The 14,767-nt window shown below is 35.0% G+C and overlaps 4 protein-coding genes across 5 annotated transcripts; 1 reads left to right on the forward strand and 3 right to left on the reverse strand.

Annotated features, from left to right (window-relative positions):
* Positions 1–788: 788 nt before the first annotated feature.
* Positions 789–3,765, reverse strand: LOC145224026 (THO complex subunit 3-like). Its single transcript, XM_080090443.1, has 7 exons — positions 3,459–3,765; positions 2,824–2,980; positions 2,378–2,505; positions 1,935–2,011; positions 1,701–1,862; positions 1,177–1,294; positions 789–1,116 (listed from the first exon to the last, which is right to left on the reverse strand). Exons 1-7 carry the CDS (start codon positions 3,633–3,635, stop codon positions 982–984), a joined length of 954 nt encoding a protein of 317 aa, XP_079946569.1. The 5' UTR covers positions 3,636–3,765; the 3' UTR covers positions 789–981.
* Positions 3,766–4,572: 807 nt separating this feature from the next.
* LOC145223382 (serine/threonine-protein kinase RIO3-like) lies at positions 4,573–10,764 on the forward strand. The gene is made up of 9 exons (XM_080089804.1): positions 4,573–4,928; positions 5,323–5,477; positions 5,538–5,679; positions 6,204–6,393; positions 7,050–7,293; positions 8,180–8,473; positions 9,094–9,183; positions 9,586–9,740; positions 10,226–10,764. The coding sequence occupies exons 1-9, from the start codon at positions 4,661–4,663 to the stop codon at positions 10,362–10,364; spliced, it is 1,677 nt and encodes a 558-aa protein (XP_079945930.1). The 5' UTR covers positions 4,573–4,660; the 3' UTR covers positions 10,365–10,764.
* Positions 10,765–10,961: 197 nt separating this feature from the next.
* Positions 10,962–12,730, reverse strand: LOC145223384 (tRNA (guanine-N(7)-)-methyltransferase non-catalytic subunit WDR4-like). Its single transcript, XM_080089805.1, has 2 exons — positions 12,373–12,730; positions 10,962–11,872 (listed from the first exon to the last, which is right to left on the reverse strand). The coding sequence occupies exons 1-2, from the start codon at positions 12,728–12,730 to the stop codon at positions 11,094–11,096; spliced, it is 1,137 nt and encodes a 378-aa protein (XP_079945931.1). The 3' UTR covers positions 10,962–11,093.
* Positions 12,636–14,526, reverse strand: LOC145223385 (uncharacterized). Of its 2 annotated transcripts, none has more exons than XM_080089806.1 (4): positions 14,341–14,526; positions 13,913–14,110; positions 13,307–13,503; positions 12,636–12,786 (listed from the first exon to the last, which is right to left on the reverse strand). In XM_080089806.1, exons 1-4 carry the CDS (start codon positions 14,461–14,463, stop codon positions 12,744–12,746), a joined length of 561 nt encoding a protein of 186 aa, XP_079945932.1. In that variant the 5' UTR covers positions 14,464–14,526; the 3' UTR covers positions 12,636–12,743. The 2 variants fall into 2 exon arrangements, with proteins under 2 accessions (XP_079945932.1, XP_079945933.1); XM_080089807.1 differs by having other exon boundaries at positions 14,353–14,523.
* Between the last annotated feature and the right edge of the window lie 241 nt (positions 14,527–14,767).

The following is a 14,767-nucleotide window of genomic DNA, read 5'->3' on the forward strand; positions in this document are numbered from 1 at the left end:
AAAACAGCAAATGTTCTGTTTGGTCGAGCACCGAGCATCTCACGTCAAGACTTGGTGCTCGGTGCATTATGTAGTAGTGATGGGACGATACCAGGTTTTGAAGCGAGTACCGATACCGAGTACCACATGTATATACCTTCGATACCGAGTACGATTACCGAGTGCTTAAGTGTAGTGTTGTACTTAGTTGTATATCACTGGCTATTTTTTTGCCGTGGTCGGGGTGCAGGCGTGCACACACACATTGCGAAAAATGTAATCTCCACATGATAGCGAAAATGATATACGTAACCTGGCGGAACCTTTTTCCTGATTTTGTGCTGTCCGAAGCAAATATAGGCCAAAAGTTGCCCGTATTCTTATGGTGTAAATTGGCCTTCGGTACTCGCACGTTGGTATCGAAAACTGAGACAAAATATTTCGATACCGAGTACGAGTATCGATACCACTAAAATCGTTCGATACCATCGATACCGATTACCCGTCCCATCACTATTATGTAGTCACAAAACATTCCCAATTCCACGCTAATTTTGTAGCTTTCCAAGGCCCCTTACGTCAACAGCACTGTATGAAGCTGTACAGGCCCCAGAAGCACGCGTTTTTGTACCGTCTTAGGCGGAAAAAATATTCTTGAATGCTCGGGTCAGTTTGTGCAACTGCTCGGTCGAGCACCGAGCATCAAAAATAGCGATGCTCCATACTAAAACTGACCTATTATTAACGTCAGGGTAGGAAGGAGCACATACGCAGTACTGCAATAAGAAACTGCTAGAACCACAGACAGGTAGTGTAAAATATGTAATTCAGCGAGCAATAATAGTTTTGCAGGAATCTACACAAACCAGATGAGACCTTCAAAATAGCAGTGGCTTTTTAGCGAAAATTGCAGCATGGGTTCTTATCAAGGATAAGTAACTGACATGTGAGACTCGCTAATACACTATGAGTGCAAGACAAGATGATTTTTGCCGCTTTTCATCAATCATTTGGCAATCCAAAGATCTTGACAGTACCAGCATCTCTACTATATTTGTCCTTGTCGTCACAGGCAAATGCCAAAAGTTTAATTTTCGGATGCCAAGCTACTGTAAATGTGGGAGAGTCGCATGGGACCTGGAGAAATATTTTAATCACTTCTGGCCTGTGTTGAAGACATTTGCCAGCAAACCTTACCTCACATATCTTTTCTCCTGTTTCAACATGTGATATATCAATAAAGTGGTCTTCAGAAGCGGATGCAAGCATCAATCCATCATAACTAAAACTAAGGGTACGCACAGGCCAGTCCAATCTATTAACAACCAAATTAATGTCATGTTATTTAATGTTAAATTAGCAAAAATGGTGTACATGAAAACACACCAACTGATAAATAAATGCCTACTGTGTGTAAAAACGATATTTATTTGGACATTTCATGGAATTTGACACCTTGAAAATGTGTAAGACAGTAAACTTTGGTTAATCTGGACCAGTTTGAACCCAAAAAATTGTCTGGATTAGGTGAAGATCCGGATTAACCGATGTTGATTAGTTAAAGCCTTGCCTCATTACAAATCATTAGTACCTCAAGTTTTGCCCGAATTAGGCCAAAATCCCGATTAAATGAATCCGGTGTAACTAAGATTTACTGCATTCTAGTTGAACTGACACTTTGTACTTAAACAAGTGTTTTTAGTGTTGCAAGACATGCTTACCTTGAAAAAGTTCTAACACAAACCAATTCGGCCACATCCCACAAGTTTACAAGGGCATCAGCACTCCCAGTGGCAAAATATTTTCCAGTTGAGTCAAATTTAATGCAAATACAATTGGCTGTATGACCATACAATGATTGGACGTGCTTTAAGTCCGGGTAACTGCCAAGAAAAACATCATTTACACACTGTGTTAGAATCGGTATTGTGGTATTTTACACATAGTATATATACCTGTAGATTTGCACTGTGCCCTGACCAGTGGTGAGGAAAAATAAATCATTTGTGTTGTTCCAAGCAATTTCGTTTACCTAAATTGAGTTGTTTGAAATAGTTTTACTTAAAAACACAAAATATTAAGTAAAACAAATAAGCATTGTAACTACAGACGAATCCGGTTAATCGCATCATCAATTTGACACAATTTTGATGCAATTAACCAGATTTGTCTATATATCTAAAACAAACATTTAAAAATTACAATCATACTAAAAAAATTAACAAAAAAAATTGCCTTTTTGACACTTTCCTGCAAAATATAAAAAAATTCAGTTAAATACAAGCCTATTTCAACAGTGTACTGCACAATAACTATATATTAGTTCTGAAATTAAGGTAGTTTTTTATGCTAAATTAAAAGAAAGACAATTGGAAAACTAAAAAATGCATTTATTTACCTCCACTTTAAATTGTTCATGTGCTTTTGCCTTGAAATTTTTTGTGTCAATAAATGTCACCAAATCCTCTTTATTGCCAACAGCTATACTTTGACCATTTGGACTCCAACAAATGTTAATGTTTTCCCCTATACAGAAAAGATACATTAAATATAAATTTCAACAGTATTTGTTTTATTTTGTTCAGTTTTATACTTGGTGGGCAGGCACTGTCTGAATGCAATAAATTTGCCAGTAAAATTTCATGGTCAGGAAAACACAAGTGACCGAAATAGGATTACACCCACAATCTTGTGAACACAAGGCAATTGCGTTAACCACTCGGTCATCTTAAGAACAGCTTGAACGATAATTTGCAAACAGAGTACAGCGATGACAAAATATTCATAAAACAAACAAAAAAGTTTAAAAAAATGTACACAATGGCTATCGTTTGTTAAAAATACCTTTTGTATTAATTGTTGATGAACACTTTCCTGACCTGGCATCCCATATTCTGACTGTTTTGTCCCCAGATGCAGTCGCAAACACATCACTACTTGTTGGGTGCCAACATAATTGATCAACACTATCCGAATGTCCTTTACATGTGAAATCTTTGCTCTGCAAACAGTTCAAAAAATATTGATGCAACATAAAGTTTTTGATAAATACCACAAAAACATTTTTTTGAGTGTTGTATCCTTTAATGAACATTAAGGAAGGATATTATAACAAAATATTACTTAACAAACATAGCAAATATTAAAAATGCATGCATATTCAAGTGGAAACATGTTCGTTTCTTATTTTTTGTCTTTAACCAAAAATCTTCTGATATTACAATCCAAGGCATAGGGGCATGCTTCCAAAAAAAACTAAAAAAAAATAAAATGGCATGCCATTTTTGTGCACAAAAATAAATATTTTGAAGTGGCTTGGGGTGACAACAGTTTGCAATTGCATTATTTTAAAAGTTTTAAAAGTTAAACTGTTATTTGGGTTGCAAGACGTCATAACTTTTTATGTTAGTCGCGCAAAAAAACGGCAAAAAGGTATTTGTGGATAATTGCTCTTAATGAAAGATATTTTGTTTTCTCACCATACGATCCCGTTCCAGCACGTACACAGAAACAGTCTGGTCATAAGATCCTGAAGCAAGTTTTTTTCCATCACAGTTCCACGCAACTGAATGCACTTTCGCCGAATGTGCAGAATGTTCTTTAGTCTTTCCGTTCGACTTGAAGTGTTCCTGAAGCTTTTCCACTGACACCACCATCGTGTTAATGCAATTATTACCTTCTTACATTATTTTCACGCGTTTAAGAGGCTAAAATTACTTCAAAAATGAATGAAATTCGCCATTTTTTACTTGCGAAACAATAACAATTAAAACATGCGCTACAAATTATTTTCTCCGCGACTTTTCATTTTATGTCGGATGAGCGAAAATAAATCGGAAAAGGGGACAGTAAATTTCACTTTTTTGTATTTTTTGTCAAAACAAATTTGTTTTAAGCACGCATAAACTAAGAACATTGCTTCATCTGATGATACAAATTATGAACATGAAAAAATAGAAAAAAAATAACATGAAAAAAAAATATTAATAAAAACTTTCGTACGGTAACTTGATGTTTCGTTCAAATTTTTGGTCCTATTTTTTAAGGTGCTCTGTAGCTCAAAGCAAAAAAATTGCTTGCTTAGTAACCAATCTGATTTTATTTGTTTTTGGATTTTGACTTTTAGTGCAAAATTCATCACCAGAAACAGAATTTCACAGCTGTTGCTCAATCGACTTGTAGCTTTGCTTTGATTGGTCAACTCGCTGCTGCGTAATGTTTATCGGTTACGTCACAATATACCGGCATACGCGTGTTTAGCTCAATTCTGAAATTGAAACTTGTTTATTTGACTTGTACGGCGGTTGTGCAATATATGTTTGCTCAAGAGATGTAGAAATCATTTTGACAAGTGTTTAAATGCAATTTGGCAAAATACATTCATCTGGAATGTTGTTGACGAATTGAAAACAGTTTTAGTTTAATAAGTCAGCCAGGTTTGACCAAACAAAAAGACGCTTAAAAGTTCTATTAAGATTAATCTAGTTTGCAGTGCATTGGTTTGTGGCATGGAAGTTTTTACAATGTTTTGTTTTGTGCTGTTTAAGAAGTAGTTATTGTACAGTCGTTGCTTATTTAAGAGAAATTAATTATGAATGTTTTATTGTTTTAAGGTTATGAATAGGGTTCTAAAAGTAGGGTGCATTTTTAGGTTAAACGATTAAACCACCAACACCATAAAATGGCATCAAGCCCAGAAGTAGTCATTAATGAAATTCCCACAACAAGTAATTTACCAATTCCGGTTACAAGCAAAATTAAACTTCAAAAGGGGTCAAAAACACCCCCGAACAGTCCCTGGATACCGACAAGCCCTTGGGGTTTGAAGGACAACAAGGAATTCTCGTACAAAAACACATCGTTCGAAGATGTTATGAGCGAACAGCTTGCTAACCAACTTCAACTGGCCGAAGACAGAAAACAATCAGCGGACGATTTCTCCAACCCTGGTAAATAAAACTAAACAGCATGACAAAAGCGTTTTTTTGACCCCCATGACACAAAGTCAAAATTTTGGTTGAATATTTATGAACAAAGAAACAAATTAGGAAACCTCTAGGTTATATTTTTCCTAAAAATAAAAACAGCTAATGTTTAAACTTTAATGGTGTTAGAAAATTATTAATAGAATGTAAACAAATGTCTGAAAATGTGTTAGAAGAATAGATAAATCTGTAAAGCACATAGTTTTTTATTTCAATGTTAATATTCACAGATAAAAAAACATTAAGAATCAGGAAACGTCAACAGACTAGTTATTTCCATAGTACAAATTTATCTTGTGTGCATGAATTGCAAAATTATTCGTAATCAAAAATATTTTAAAGGTATTTTATTTTGTAGTTGAACCTGACCTTGATATTGACGGAGGCGAAGCACATGAAAATGAGGACACTTCAAACGATTTACTCATCGCACAACTTTTACAAGCCAAAATGGATAAAGAATACAACCAATATTTAACAAGACAAGAAAACACAGTCAACCAAAACTCAAAGGTATGAAAAATTCTTCGTTTAGTATCAACATTGGTGTTAAATGTTGGTTTGTTTGCTTAGGTGAGACTGTCATATACTAATTATCGCATGGACGAGATTTTTTCATCTGATGATGATGACAGTGACACGGAAGTTGAATATGATGCAGATACTGACGCACAAGATCCAAGCTCAAATATGCTGCAAGTCAAAAGTGACAAAGGTCTGCTATCCTCACAAATTTCAATGCCTAATGTAACATTGCGTTGTGGTATAATTTATTATTTTGCCTTAGCTCAATGGCTAATGCACCTCAACAGGCATTTGATGTGCAAAAACTGTAATAAACATGCATTATGCACATGACATTAACAATATGCTTTACAACATACCATTTGACAGTTAGTCTGCAGCTTTCTGCAAATGTGTGTTTGCAATATACTATATTTACTCTATTTTATGCCACCCTCAATTGTAAGCTGCATGTTAAGGTGTCCAAAAATTAATGTAATGCTAGGTACTATTGTTTAATAGCACTTCTTTTTGTTGCTACACAGTACAACTTTTTGTCAACAATTGTTAGTTCCGCAGATAATTGTACACAGCAGAGCATATACTGAGATATAAACCCAACATGCCAAAAATGTTTTTTTTAGTTTTGGGTGTGTCACAGCAATATATGTACAACAAACACCTACAATGCATAAGGCCTATTATTAGATACATGTTTTTTGTACTCTTTTACAGGTTATGTCATGTTCGGCAAAGAAGTAGTGACCAAACATGACTTGGAAATCAGTGGAAGAAAAAATACAGCTAGATTAGAAGATTCTTTTCCTGTGGAATTTAAAACTGGAGACGCTCGAGGAATGGACATTCAATTGTCAAACAAAATCTACAATAGTCTTAAGAAACATGCATATGCTGAACAAAGAAGGTATTTAGTCTGTTTTATAGAGGTAATAAAAACTGAGCGTGTTGTACTTGTTTTTTGTTTGCAATTAAAATCGCTTTACACATTGGTATTGTTTTGGTTACAAGCAACTACAACAAAACAACAGTAGGGATGGGCCAAAACTGCAAATGTTCTCTTTAGTTGGACACTGAGCATCTCACGTTAATGCTCAGTGCGTTGTGATGTTACAAATCTTCTCAATTCCATGCTAGTTTTGTAGCTTTCCAAGGTCCCTTATGTCACCAGCAGTGTATTAAGGTGTACAGGCCTTAAAAGTATGTGTTTTTCCACCATTTAACGCATTTAAAAAAACAGTCATTTTTGTCCTTGGTTTCCCCTTTTCGAACACTAGTTTTATATGTCAGCAGGGCATGAATATGCAAATTTAATGTTTTGGTCAGTTTTTGCAATTGCTGAGCTGAGCACCGAGCTTCAGAAACGGCGATGCTTGATTACTTGGTCTCTGGCTTAGCCCAGCCCTAAGCAACAGTATAATCAAACCCTTGGTGATCCCTCATGCAGCTCAAAGTGTGATACCATTGTTAGATTAAAAAAGGCAGCAAATATGCATTAGTACAGTTAGTCATGACGCCACTACAAGCAACAACAAATAATTCAATGTCCATTGCATTTTTCAGGGGACAACGTCTCCATGAGGAAAAGGAACATTATACTGCTGAACATGCTGTGGATGAGAAAACACGTCTAATTCTTCACCGCCTTGTCGATCGTGGTGTTATAGCGTCAGTAAACGGTGTTGTAAGTATCGGAAAGGAAGCTGTGGTTATTCATGTGGATGGTGGCGATGTTATTGGCTCAGATTCTTCCAAAAATAATGACGAAATGCAAAATTTATTAATCCCAGCAGAATGTGTTGTAAAGGTATGTTTTGTCTTTGTGTACGAAATCCCTGTTTTTTGGTTGGGTTTGATACAATACAAATGTTGTAAGCCAGTGGTTTCCATTCTTTTTTGAGAAATTCCTCCCTTAACAATTCAAAACATTTTCATCCCTCCCAAATATACTACATCAGTGCTCTTCAACCTTTTTGGTTTGGTGAACCCTTATGGTTGTTGTGACGAACTCATGCACCCTGTTTACTTAAAATCAAAACTTTTGACGTCAATATTTTTGACAAAAACATTTGACGTAAATTAACGTCAATCCGTACTCTGCTCAAAACGTCTTTTGACGTAGATATACGTCAAATGCACTGAAAGTGCTAGACATCAACATTTAAAAAAAATACAGTTCATTTATACATCAGTTGGAAGCTACATCTTTTTTTAATGTCCTGAAAGTCAAATATTAATGGATCAATAAAAGTTTGTGATGCACCCTTGTATACCTTTTTGTACTGGTGCACCCCATGCATATTTTGGTGCACCCTAGGGTGCACCGTGCACACCGGTTGAAGAGCACTGTACTACATAGATATTGCTAGAGCAGCTAGACTATACAAAGATCATTTAAAATTGGTTTATTTATAAACTGCACATGTTATATTCCCAGAGCTTAAGTGTCTATTTGCAAACCGCATGTAAAAATTGAATTAAATTCCTCCCCGGTTGGGAACCACTGTTGTAAAGAATATGTTGCAATTGGTGAAGAATACTAACATTGACAAAAACTGCATTAAAAATTCATCTTTACCTTGCATAACCAAGCAGTGATACAAACTCTTCAAACGATTGCCACAAAACAACAAAATTAACTACAAAAAAACACATTTTCCCAGGTTTTATTTCCACTTTTTTATGTTTTCTAGATCTACAAAACAACTTTAAATGAGTTCAAGGCTCGTGACAAGTACATCAAGGATGATTATCGCTTTAAAGACCGGTTTAAAAAGTTGAACCCGCGCAAAATCATACATATGTGGGCAGAGAAAGAGATGCACAACTTGAATCGTATGAACGAGGCGGGTATAGCCTGCCCTCAAGTGGTACTTTTGAGGAAACATATCCTCGTTATGTCTTTTATTGGACATGACCAACAGCCAGCCCCTAAACTGAAATCAGCGATACTTTCCACTACGCAAAAGAAATCAGCTTATGAACAGGTTTCAACTTTTGATGTTTTTTTACCAGAACAAACAATAAAAAATTTTTACACTACAGTGTCAGTAATAATTTAACCTAAAAATAACAACATGGGATCCTAGTATAATTCAAAAAACAAAACCAATAGCATCTATTGAAACATTATAGCATTTCCTGAACACTGTTGTCTATAACAATTGTGAACATAGGAAGTTCAATGACAAAATAACATTGCAGGATTTATAAAAATAAACGCATTCAAATATTGTGAATGGTATGCCTAACCGGGTAATACCAAATATCACATGTTATCGTACAGTACAGTAAGAATACTGCATGATGTGAGAACATAAGCCACAACTAGGGTAATTTGGACCAGATTCTAGTATTATTTCAATTACAAACCCTCACCCAACACGGATAGCTCTAACCGTCAGGGCTTTTATAAACAAAATTATAGTTTTCACTTTTCACAAAAGCATATTCAAGTCCACACATAACTTTCTACGTTGTGATAACATATGGTATACCATGTGGTTTTATGTAGTAACATGCGGTGTCATACTGTATTTAGTACCACCATGTCCAAACCTTATGGTGTATTAAAATGTAAATATTTACTAGTAAATTATATTTTTAGGTTTTGTCAATGATGAAAACGCTGTACCATGAATGCAAATTGATCCATGCTGATCTGAGCGAGTTTAATTTGCTGTGGCATGATGGCAAGGTATAAGATACTATTTTTTTCTTATTAAAACCTCTACCAACCTATTGAGCAATAATATAACAGACTTTTTCTTAAAACCTTCTAGTTTTGTGCAATAAAACTATGAGTAAACTTTACAAATTTTTCAACTTCATTGATGGTCCTGGTTTGGTCCAGTTTGGACCTAGCCAGACTAGGCGAAGATCTGGATTGACCTATGTCGATTAGTTAAAGCCCTACCCCATTACAAATCATTTGTACCTCAAGTTTTGTCCGAATTAGGCAAAGATCTTGATTAACCGAATCCGATTTACAGTATTTAAACCAAACTGTGCAAATTTTGCCTAAACAGATTTGTAACAACGGGCGTTCCGGTGCCAGTTTGGTCTGTGCAAAGAACTCTATTTTTTACAACTGTTCTAGGTTTGGATGATCGATGTAAGTCAGTCAGTTGAACCATCTCATCCACACGGGCTGGAATTTCTTCTGCGCGATTGTTATAATATTTCAAAATTCTTTACCAACTTGGGTGTTAAAGATGTTCCTGGGTCATATCAACTATTTAATGAAGTTTCAGGGTAAGTGAAATTCAAATCTCACAAAAATGTTTTATGCGTATTTCTAGGGATGAGCTGAGCCAAGCCAGTACCTGAGTACTCGGTACAGAGCAGTTGCACAAACTGACCCGAGCATTAAATTTGCATATTCATGCCCTGCTAACATACAAAGCTAGTGTTTGAGTGTTTGAAAGGGTATACCAGAACAAAAATGATGTTTTTTAAAAATATGTTAAACGGTGGAATTTTTGTTTATTTAAATTTGTGAAACGGTGGAAAAACACATACTTCTGGGGCCTGTACAGCTCAATACATTGCTGTTACGCAAGGGACTTTGAAAAGCTTCAAAACTAGCGCCGAATGTGGAATGTTTGGGGCGCCACAATGCACTGAGCGTGTTTGACCTAGTACTGAGCATTAACATGAGATGCTCTGTGTTCGAAAACAGAAACATTAGCAGTTTTGGCCTATCGCTGTATTTTTCTATTGTGTTTTTTTTCATCTAGTTTGGACATACCCTTATCGGATGATGCTTCGTTTCGCTCCGCTATAGAAGTTTTGCAAAACTCCGCCGAAGAACACGCGCACCAAGGCAGAAGAAAGGCCAGCGAAATTTTAACGCAAAGTGCCACAGAGAAAAAATAATTGCCACTGATGGTTTTTAGATTTTATCATAGCTTTTTTTTGTTTACTTGAATTTCCAATGTGTTGCTTTGTTCATTGAGATATACAATATGAAATAATGACCTTGTGTGTTTGACTTCTAATAAAACAATAATATCTCAAAAATTTTGTATAGTACTGTAAATAAATCTAAACCTTACTACAACACGAAACCATACGCTTATTATTTCATATTGTATACTGTATTTGCCATGTTTAAAAAAAGAAAGTGGTATTTTAAAAATTATTTCAGTAGCAATGTAGAATGTGCAGAGCTGGTAGTAACAATATGTGCCAGTCAAAAAGGGCGGGACTTTTTGTTTATTGAACTGTTTGTGTCTTAGCTTTGCCTTTTACCAGAATAAAACAAATTGCATCGAAATTATGAACTATGCATTTTTGAAGGGTTTAATTAAAGCTACCAAAAGCAATTTTTCTAAATCAATATTTAGTTAAATCGTTCAGTTTGCGAAAAAAGGTCACCACACCTGCAATAGGTTCTGCAAAAAAATTCACGGAATCGAATTACAAAAAACAACATTCTTTAGCTAAACTAAGACTATTATAACAGAATAAAACGCCTGAATTACTTTTTATTAATCCATTTGAAATCTAGCTCAAGCGACACCTCCCCACAAAAATAAGTACCTACACAAATATGTTTACTCTTGGAAAAAAATTCCCAAAACGCTTCCATTTTTTTTGAAGAAATCATCCAGTAACCTTAGACTTTTTTGGATTTGGTTTGCAAAACAATTTTCCTTCATGCTTTTTCTTGTAGAAGTCGACATACTTTTTAATTCCATTCATAGGAGGTTTGAAAAGTTGCTCGTACGTCTTTACGGTAAAACTGTCCCGTGCGATTCTCTCATTTAGGGAAATTATATCTTCTGCACTTTCTAGTGCAGAAGAGCTACTGGAACACTTATACTTCAACACATTAAGGTTTGTTGAGCAAGAATTCAGTAGATAGAGTGACGCAGTTGAGTTGTCAAATGACATACTTAGCAAGCTACCATTGTCTGGAATTTCAATGTCATACAACTTTCCCAATGCATTGCCAGCAAATTTGTACATGCCAATTTTGCTAGAAGCATTACAAGCTATTGCTACAAGATTGAAAGTAGAGTGGTATGCCACCAAAGAAGGCACTAATCTTTGTTCTTCAGTTTTTTCATCATTTTCTGTCTTTTCTTGCTTGGAGACAATTACTAAATCTTGTAAAACATTGCCTTGTTTAAAATCCCACAATTTCGCACTCCCGTCGCCTGACAAGGATAGAATTAGGTCCTCATTGAGGCAGCATAATTGACAAATGAACTCTGAATGGCCCAAGCAAAAAGACTCAATGAGGTAAGGCATCTTCTTGTGGCTTACTCGTATTTTTTCATCACGGTCCGCAGTGATTAGAAAATTTTCAGTGACCGTTACATCCAATAACATAGAGACATGTCCCAAAACTGGTTCAATTTCTTCAGACATTGGAGTTTCTGCAATAGAAAAAGGATCAGTCAAAAAAGTATTATTAGTTTGCTAGTTGGGCTGAAGTTTTTGAAATATTTTATTTAGCTATCATAGTATCTTTAAAGTGTTAGATATTGTTTGCAAGTTCATCTTATTAACATACACTGTCGGACAAGACAATGTGGTAATATAGTTTAGTAACTTGAGGGAACTAAAAAAATAGGTATGTTGCACAGACAGATAAAAAACACTTTCTGCTTAATTACTTTTTCTGAACAGAAGGTTTGAAAGCATGGCTATAATTTATTTATTAGCACCTTAAACCACCGTTAAACTGGACTCGGTTAACCTGGATCTTCGCCGAATTTGGACAAAACTTGAGGTACAAATGATTTGTAATGTGATAGAGCTTTAACTAATCAACATCGACTAATCTTGCTTTTTGCCTAGTCCGGACAATTTTTTGGGTCAAATGACTCCAAATTAAGCAAGATTTTCTAAGTTATTTTAGTAGCAGTTGACATACTTTCCATATCGTATGCATAAAGATCTCCAGACTTATCCGCCACATATAAACATCTGTCGTCAATATCAAAAGCAATAGACGTGGATCTCCTACAGACATCAATAACCAAATGTTGTTCAAATCCTTCATCACCATTCTTCACAATCCAGACTACCAGGGTCTTGTCCGAGTACAAGGCGGCAAAGTATTTATAATTGGGTGAAAACGCAGCACTGTCCAGTTGTTGTTCATTTTCTTTGATGTTGGATTTGTATTCATGTGTGTAGGTGAAAAAATGTCCAGTGTTTTTGGCCAAAACATGAAGAGATTGTTTCAGAGCAACGACCAAAAATTGAGGTGATGATTTGATTATTGCCATGACTGAAACTTATTTACATGTTACTCTTTGTTTCCCAGCGTTTTTTGCTTTCAAACCTGAAAAAATTAAAAAGTTAGCTTACAGTAGTTGTAATTGGTAATATTTATAGGTTTCCATTTTGTAACAAATGTCATCCAACAAACTTTTAATAATAAATACAGAAGAGCTCTATAAAGTTAGGCCTACCATACATCCTCTTTTTCAAGGACATGTCCTCCTTTTTAACAAAAACGAAGTTGTACTCAGAGGAAAAGAAAAAGTACCCAAATGACCTGCTTTTTAAAGAATTTCTGATTTACCAACTACATAAGTGACAATTATGCCTTTGAAAACAGCCAAATATACATTTTTAGCTTAATTTTTAAAGAATACAGGTGGATTTTACATTTTTGTTGTTGAAAAAGTTTTTTTTAGTGTGGTGATGTGATGAACTTTATCCAAAAATGGTAGGCCTTTGTTAAGTTGGTATTATGCTTGGCAGCAACAGTTTATATATGCTGATAATAAAGTAACATTTTATGCCCAAAACAGCCAATTTACAAATTAAAACTTGTTAATTGTAAAAATTATTCTTACGTCCACGCAAGTTTCTTTCGTTTCCTGGAAATTTTTATTTGTTCCTTTTTTCGTTTTTCCTCCAAATATTCCTGTGCCCTTACAAAATTTTTAATTTGCTCCTCAGTGTCTTTTTCGCACAAACTATCAGTTATGGAAACTGCAGCGTTAACGTCACCCTTCTTAATTGCCTTCTGCAGTTGTTTTTCTTGTTGAACCTTAAAACAAAATAAAAATTTTTACAGATCTTTTACAGAAGTACGCCAGGCCTATTGAACGTTTGGTACCGAACCGAGATCTCGCGTGTGCAGGACCTACATGATCCTGCGTGCGTGACCCGTACGTTCGCGTACAAGACCAATTTCAGCAGGTGCAAGACCAATTTCAGCAGGTGCAAAGCAAGTAAAAGAGGTCCAGACAAGCCAATTATACGCCTTTGGTGCAAAATTTGCACGCGCAAACCCAAAACATTAGCGTACAAAAGATTTTGTCAAAAAAAATTGTGTGTGCACCTACCACATTCTGCAGACTGGACTACATAATAAACTAAACCACTGCAGTTAACTAAACAGACTCTGTCACAAATTAAACCAAAACACTCAGTTTAAAATAAAAACTGCACAATACCTTTGTCTCTGCTATATTTTGTGAGCTAGTCTGTGGCGTTTCAATTGGGTCCTCTATAAGATGTGTTCCATGTACTTTTATGGGTTTTACAATGTTTTTGCTATTAGTGAAGTCGTGAGCTTGATTCGAAGTGTTTGACAAGGCTTGAAGATCAGGAGACTCTTCACTTAAGTTCTTGTCTTTTTCTTTCTCTATTTTCTGTTATATGTGATTTGAAATTGAAACTTTAGCACTACATATAAAAGGTAATGGGTGCATATTTATTATTAAATATATATTATATTTCTACAAAATGAAAAAAACTTTTTATTTACATTATTTTCGACAGCAAACAGAACCGCACCAAGAGACAGTATTATTTGTTCGTATAAAGTGTAGGTGTATAGTTTATCAAAAAAATAACGTGCAAAAGATATCACATGCAATACCTTGGAACTTACGCTTATTACTGATTTAACAAGGTCTTGTTTTTCTGGAACGATAACTTCGTCTTCGCTTTCATCAGATGTTGAAGATAAATCAAACTCACCGCCAAGGCTGCCTTTGAACATGAAAAATACCCTTTACTTTACAAAATGCGGTACAAAAATATTGTGTGAAAATTTCTTGAAACACTTCCAAAAAGCATGACAGATTTTTTTCATAATCCGCTGCCAAATAATTAAGCAGCTTTAAATTGTTATTGACCAATATTGCACACTAAGATATGTGTAAAGTGTGTTTTTAATTTATTAAATTTTATAATAATATTATTAAACAAAACGTCAACTTATACTTTGTTCTTGAAACGTAATTAACTTTCTAAAAATAAATATTCTGCTGTACAGTAACGGATATTTTGAAACAAATGGGGAA

Source organism: Phallusia mammillata, chromosome 4, assembly GCF_965637545.1.
Source record: "Phallusia mammillata chromosome 4, kaPhaMamm4.hap1.1, whole genome shotgun sequence".
Lineage (NCBI taxonomy): Eukaryota > Metazoa > Chordata > Ascidiacea > Phlebobranchia > Ascidiidae > Phallusia > Phallusia mammillata.

Bases quoted from the DNA above. Each gene is read 5' to 3' on its own strand.
- LOC145223385 (XM_080089806.1), bottom strand. From the start codon at position 14,463: ATGTTCAAAGGCAGCCTTGGCGGTGAGTTTGATTTATCTTCAACATCT. The intron at 14,111-14,340 runs GTATTGCATGTG...CACATATAACAG, and splicing joins TAATAAGCGTAAGTTCCAAG to AAAATAGAGAAAGAAAAAGA. The intron at 12,787-13,306 runs GTAAGAATAATT...TAATTTTTTCAG, and splicing joins CGAAAGAAACTTGCGTGGAC to GTTTGAAAGCAAAAAACGCT.
- LOC145224026 (XM_080090443.1), bottom strand. From the start codon at position 3,635: ATGGTGGTGTCAGTGGAAAAGCTTCAGGAACACTTCAAGTCGAACGGA. The intron at 2,981-3,458 runs GTGAGAAAACAA...AACTGTTTGCAG, and splicing joins TGCTGGAACGGGATCGTATG to AGCAAAGATTTCACATGTAA. The intron at 1,863-1,934 runs GTATATATACTA...TTTTCTTGGCAG, and splicing joins GGCACAGTGCAAATCTACAG to TTACCCGGACTTAAAGCACG.
- LOC145223382 (XM_080089804.1), top strand. From the start codon at position 4,661: ATGGCATCAAGCCCAGAAGTAGTCATTAATGAAATTCCCACAACAAGT. The intron at 4,929-5,322 runs GTAAATAAAACT...TTTATTTTGTAG, and splicing joins GGACGATTTCTCCAACCCTG to TTGAACCTGACCTTGATATT. The intron at 6,394-7,049 runs GTATTTAGTCTG...TGCATTTTTCAG, and splicing joins GCATATGCTGAACAAAGAAG to GGGACAACGTCTCCATGAGG.
- LOC145223384 (XM_080089805.1), bottom strand. From the start codon at position 12,730: ATGGCAATAATCAAATCATCACCTCAATTTTTGGTCGTTGCTCTGAAA. The intron at 11,873-12,372 runs GTATGTCAACTG...TTTCTATTGCAG, and splicing joins TTATGCATACGATATGGAAA to AAACTCCAATGTCTGAAGAA.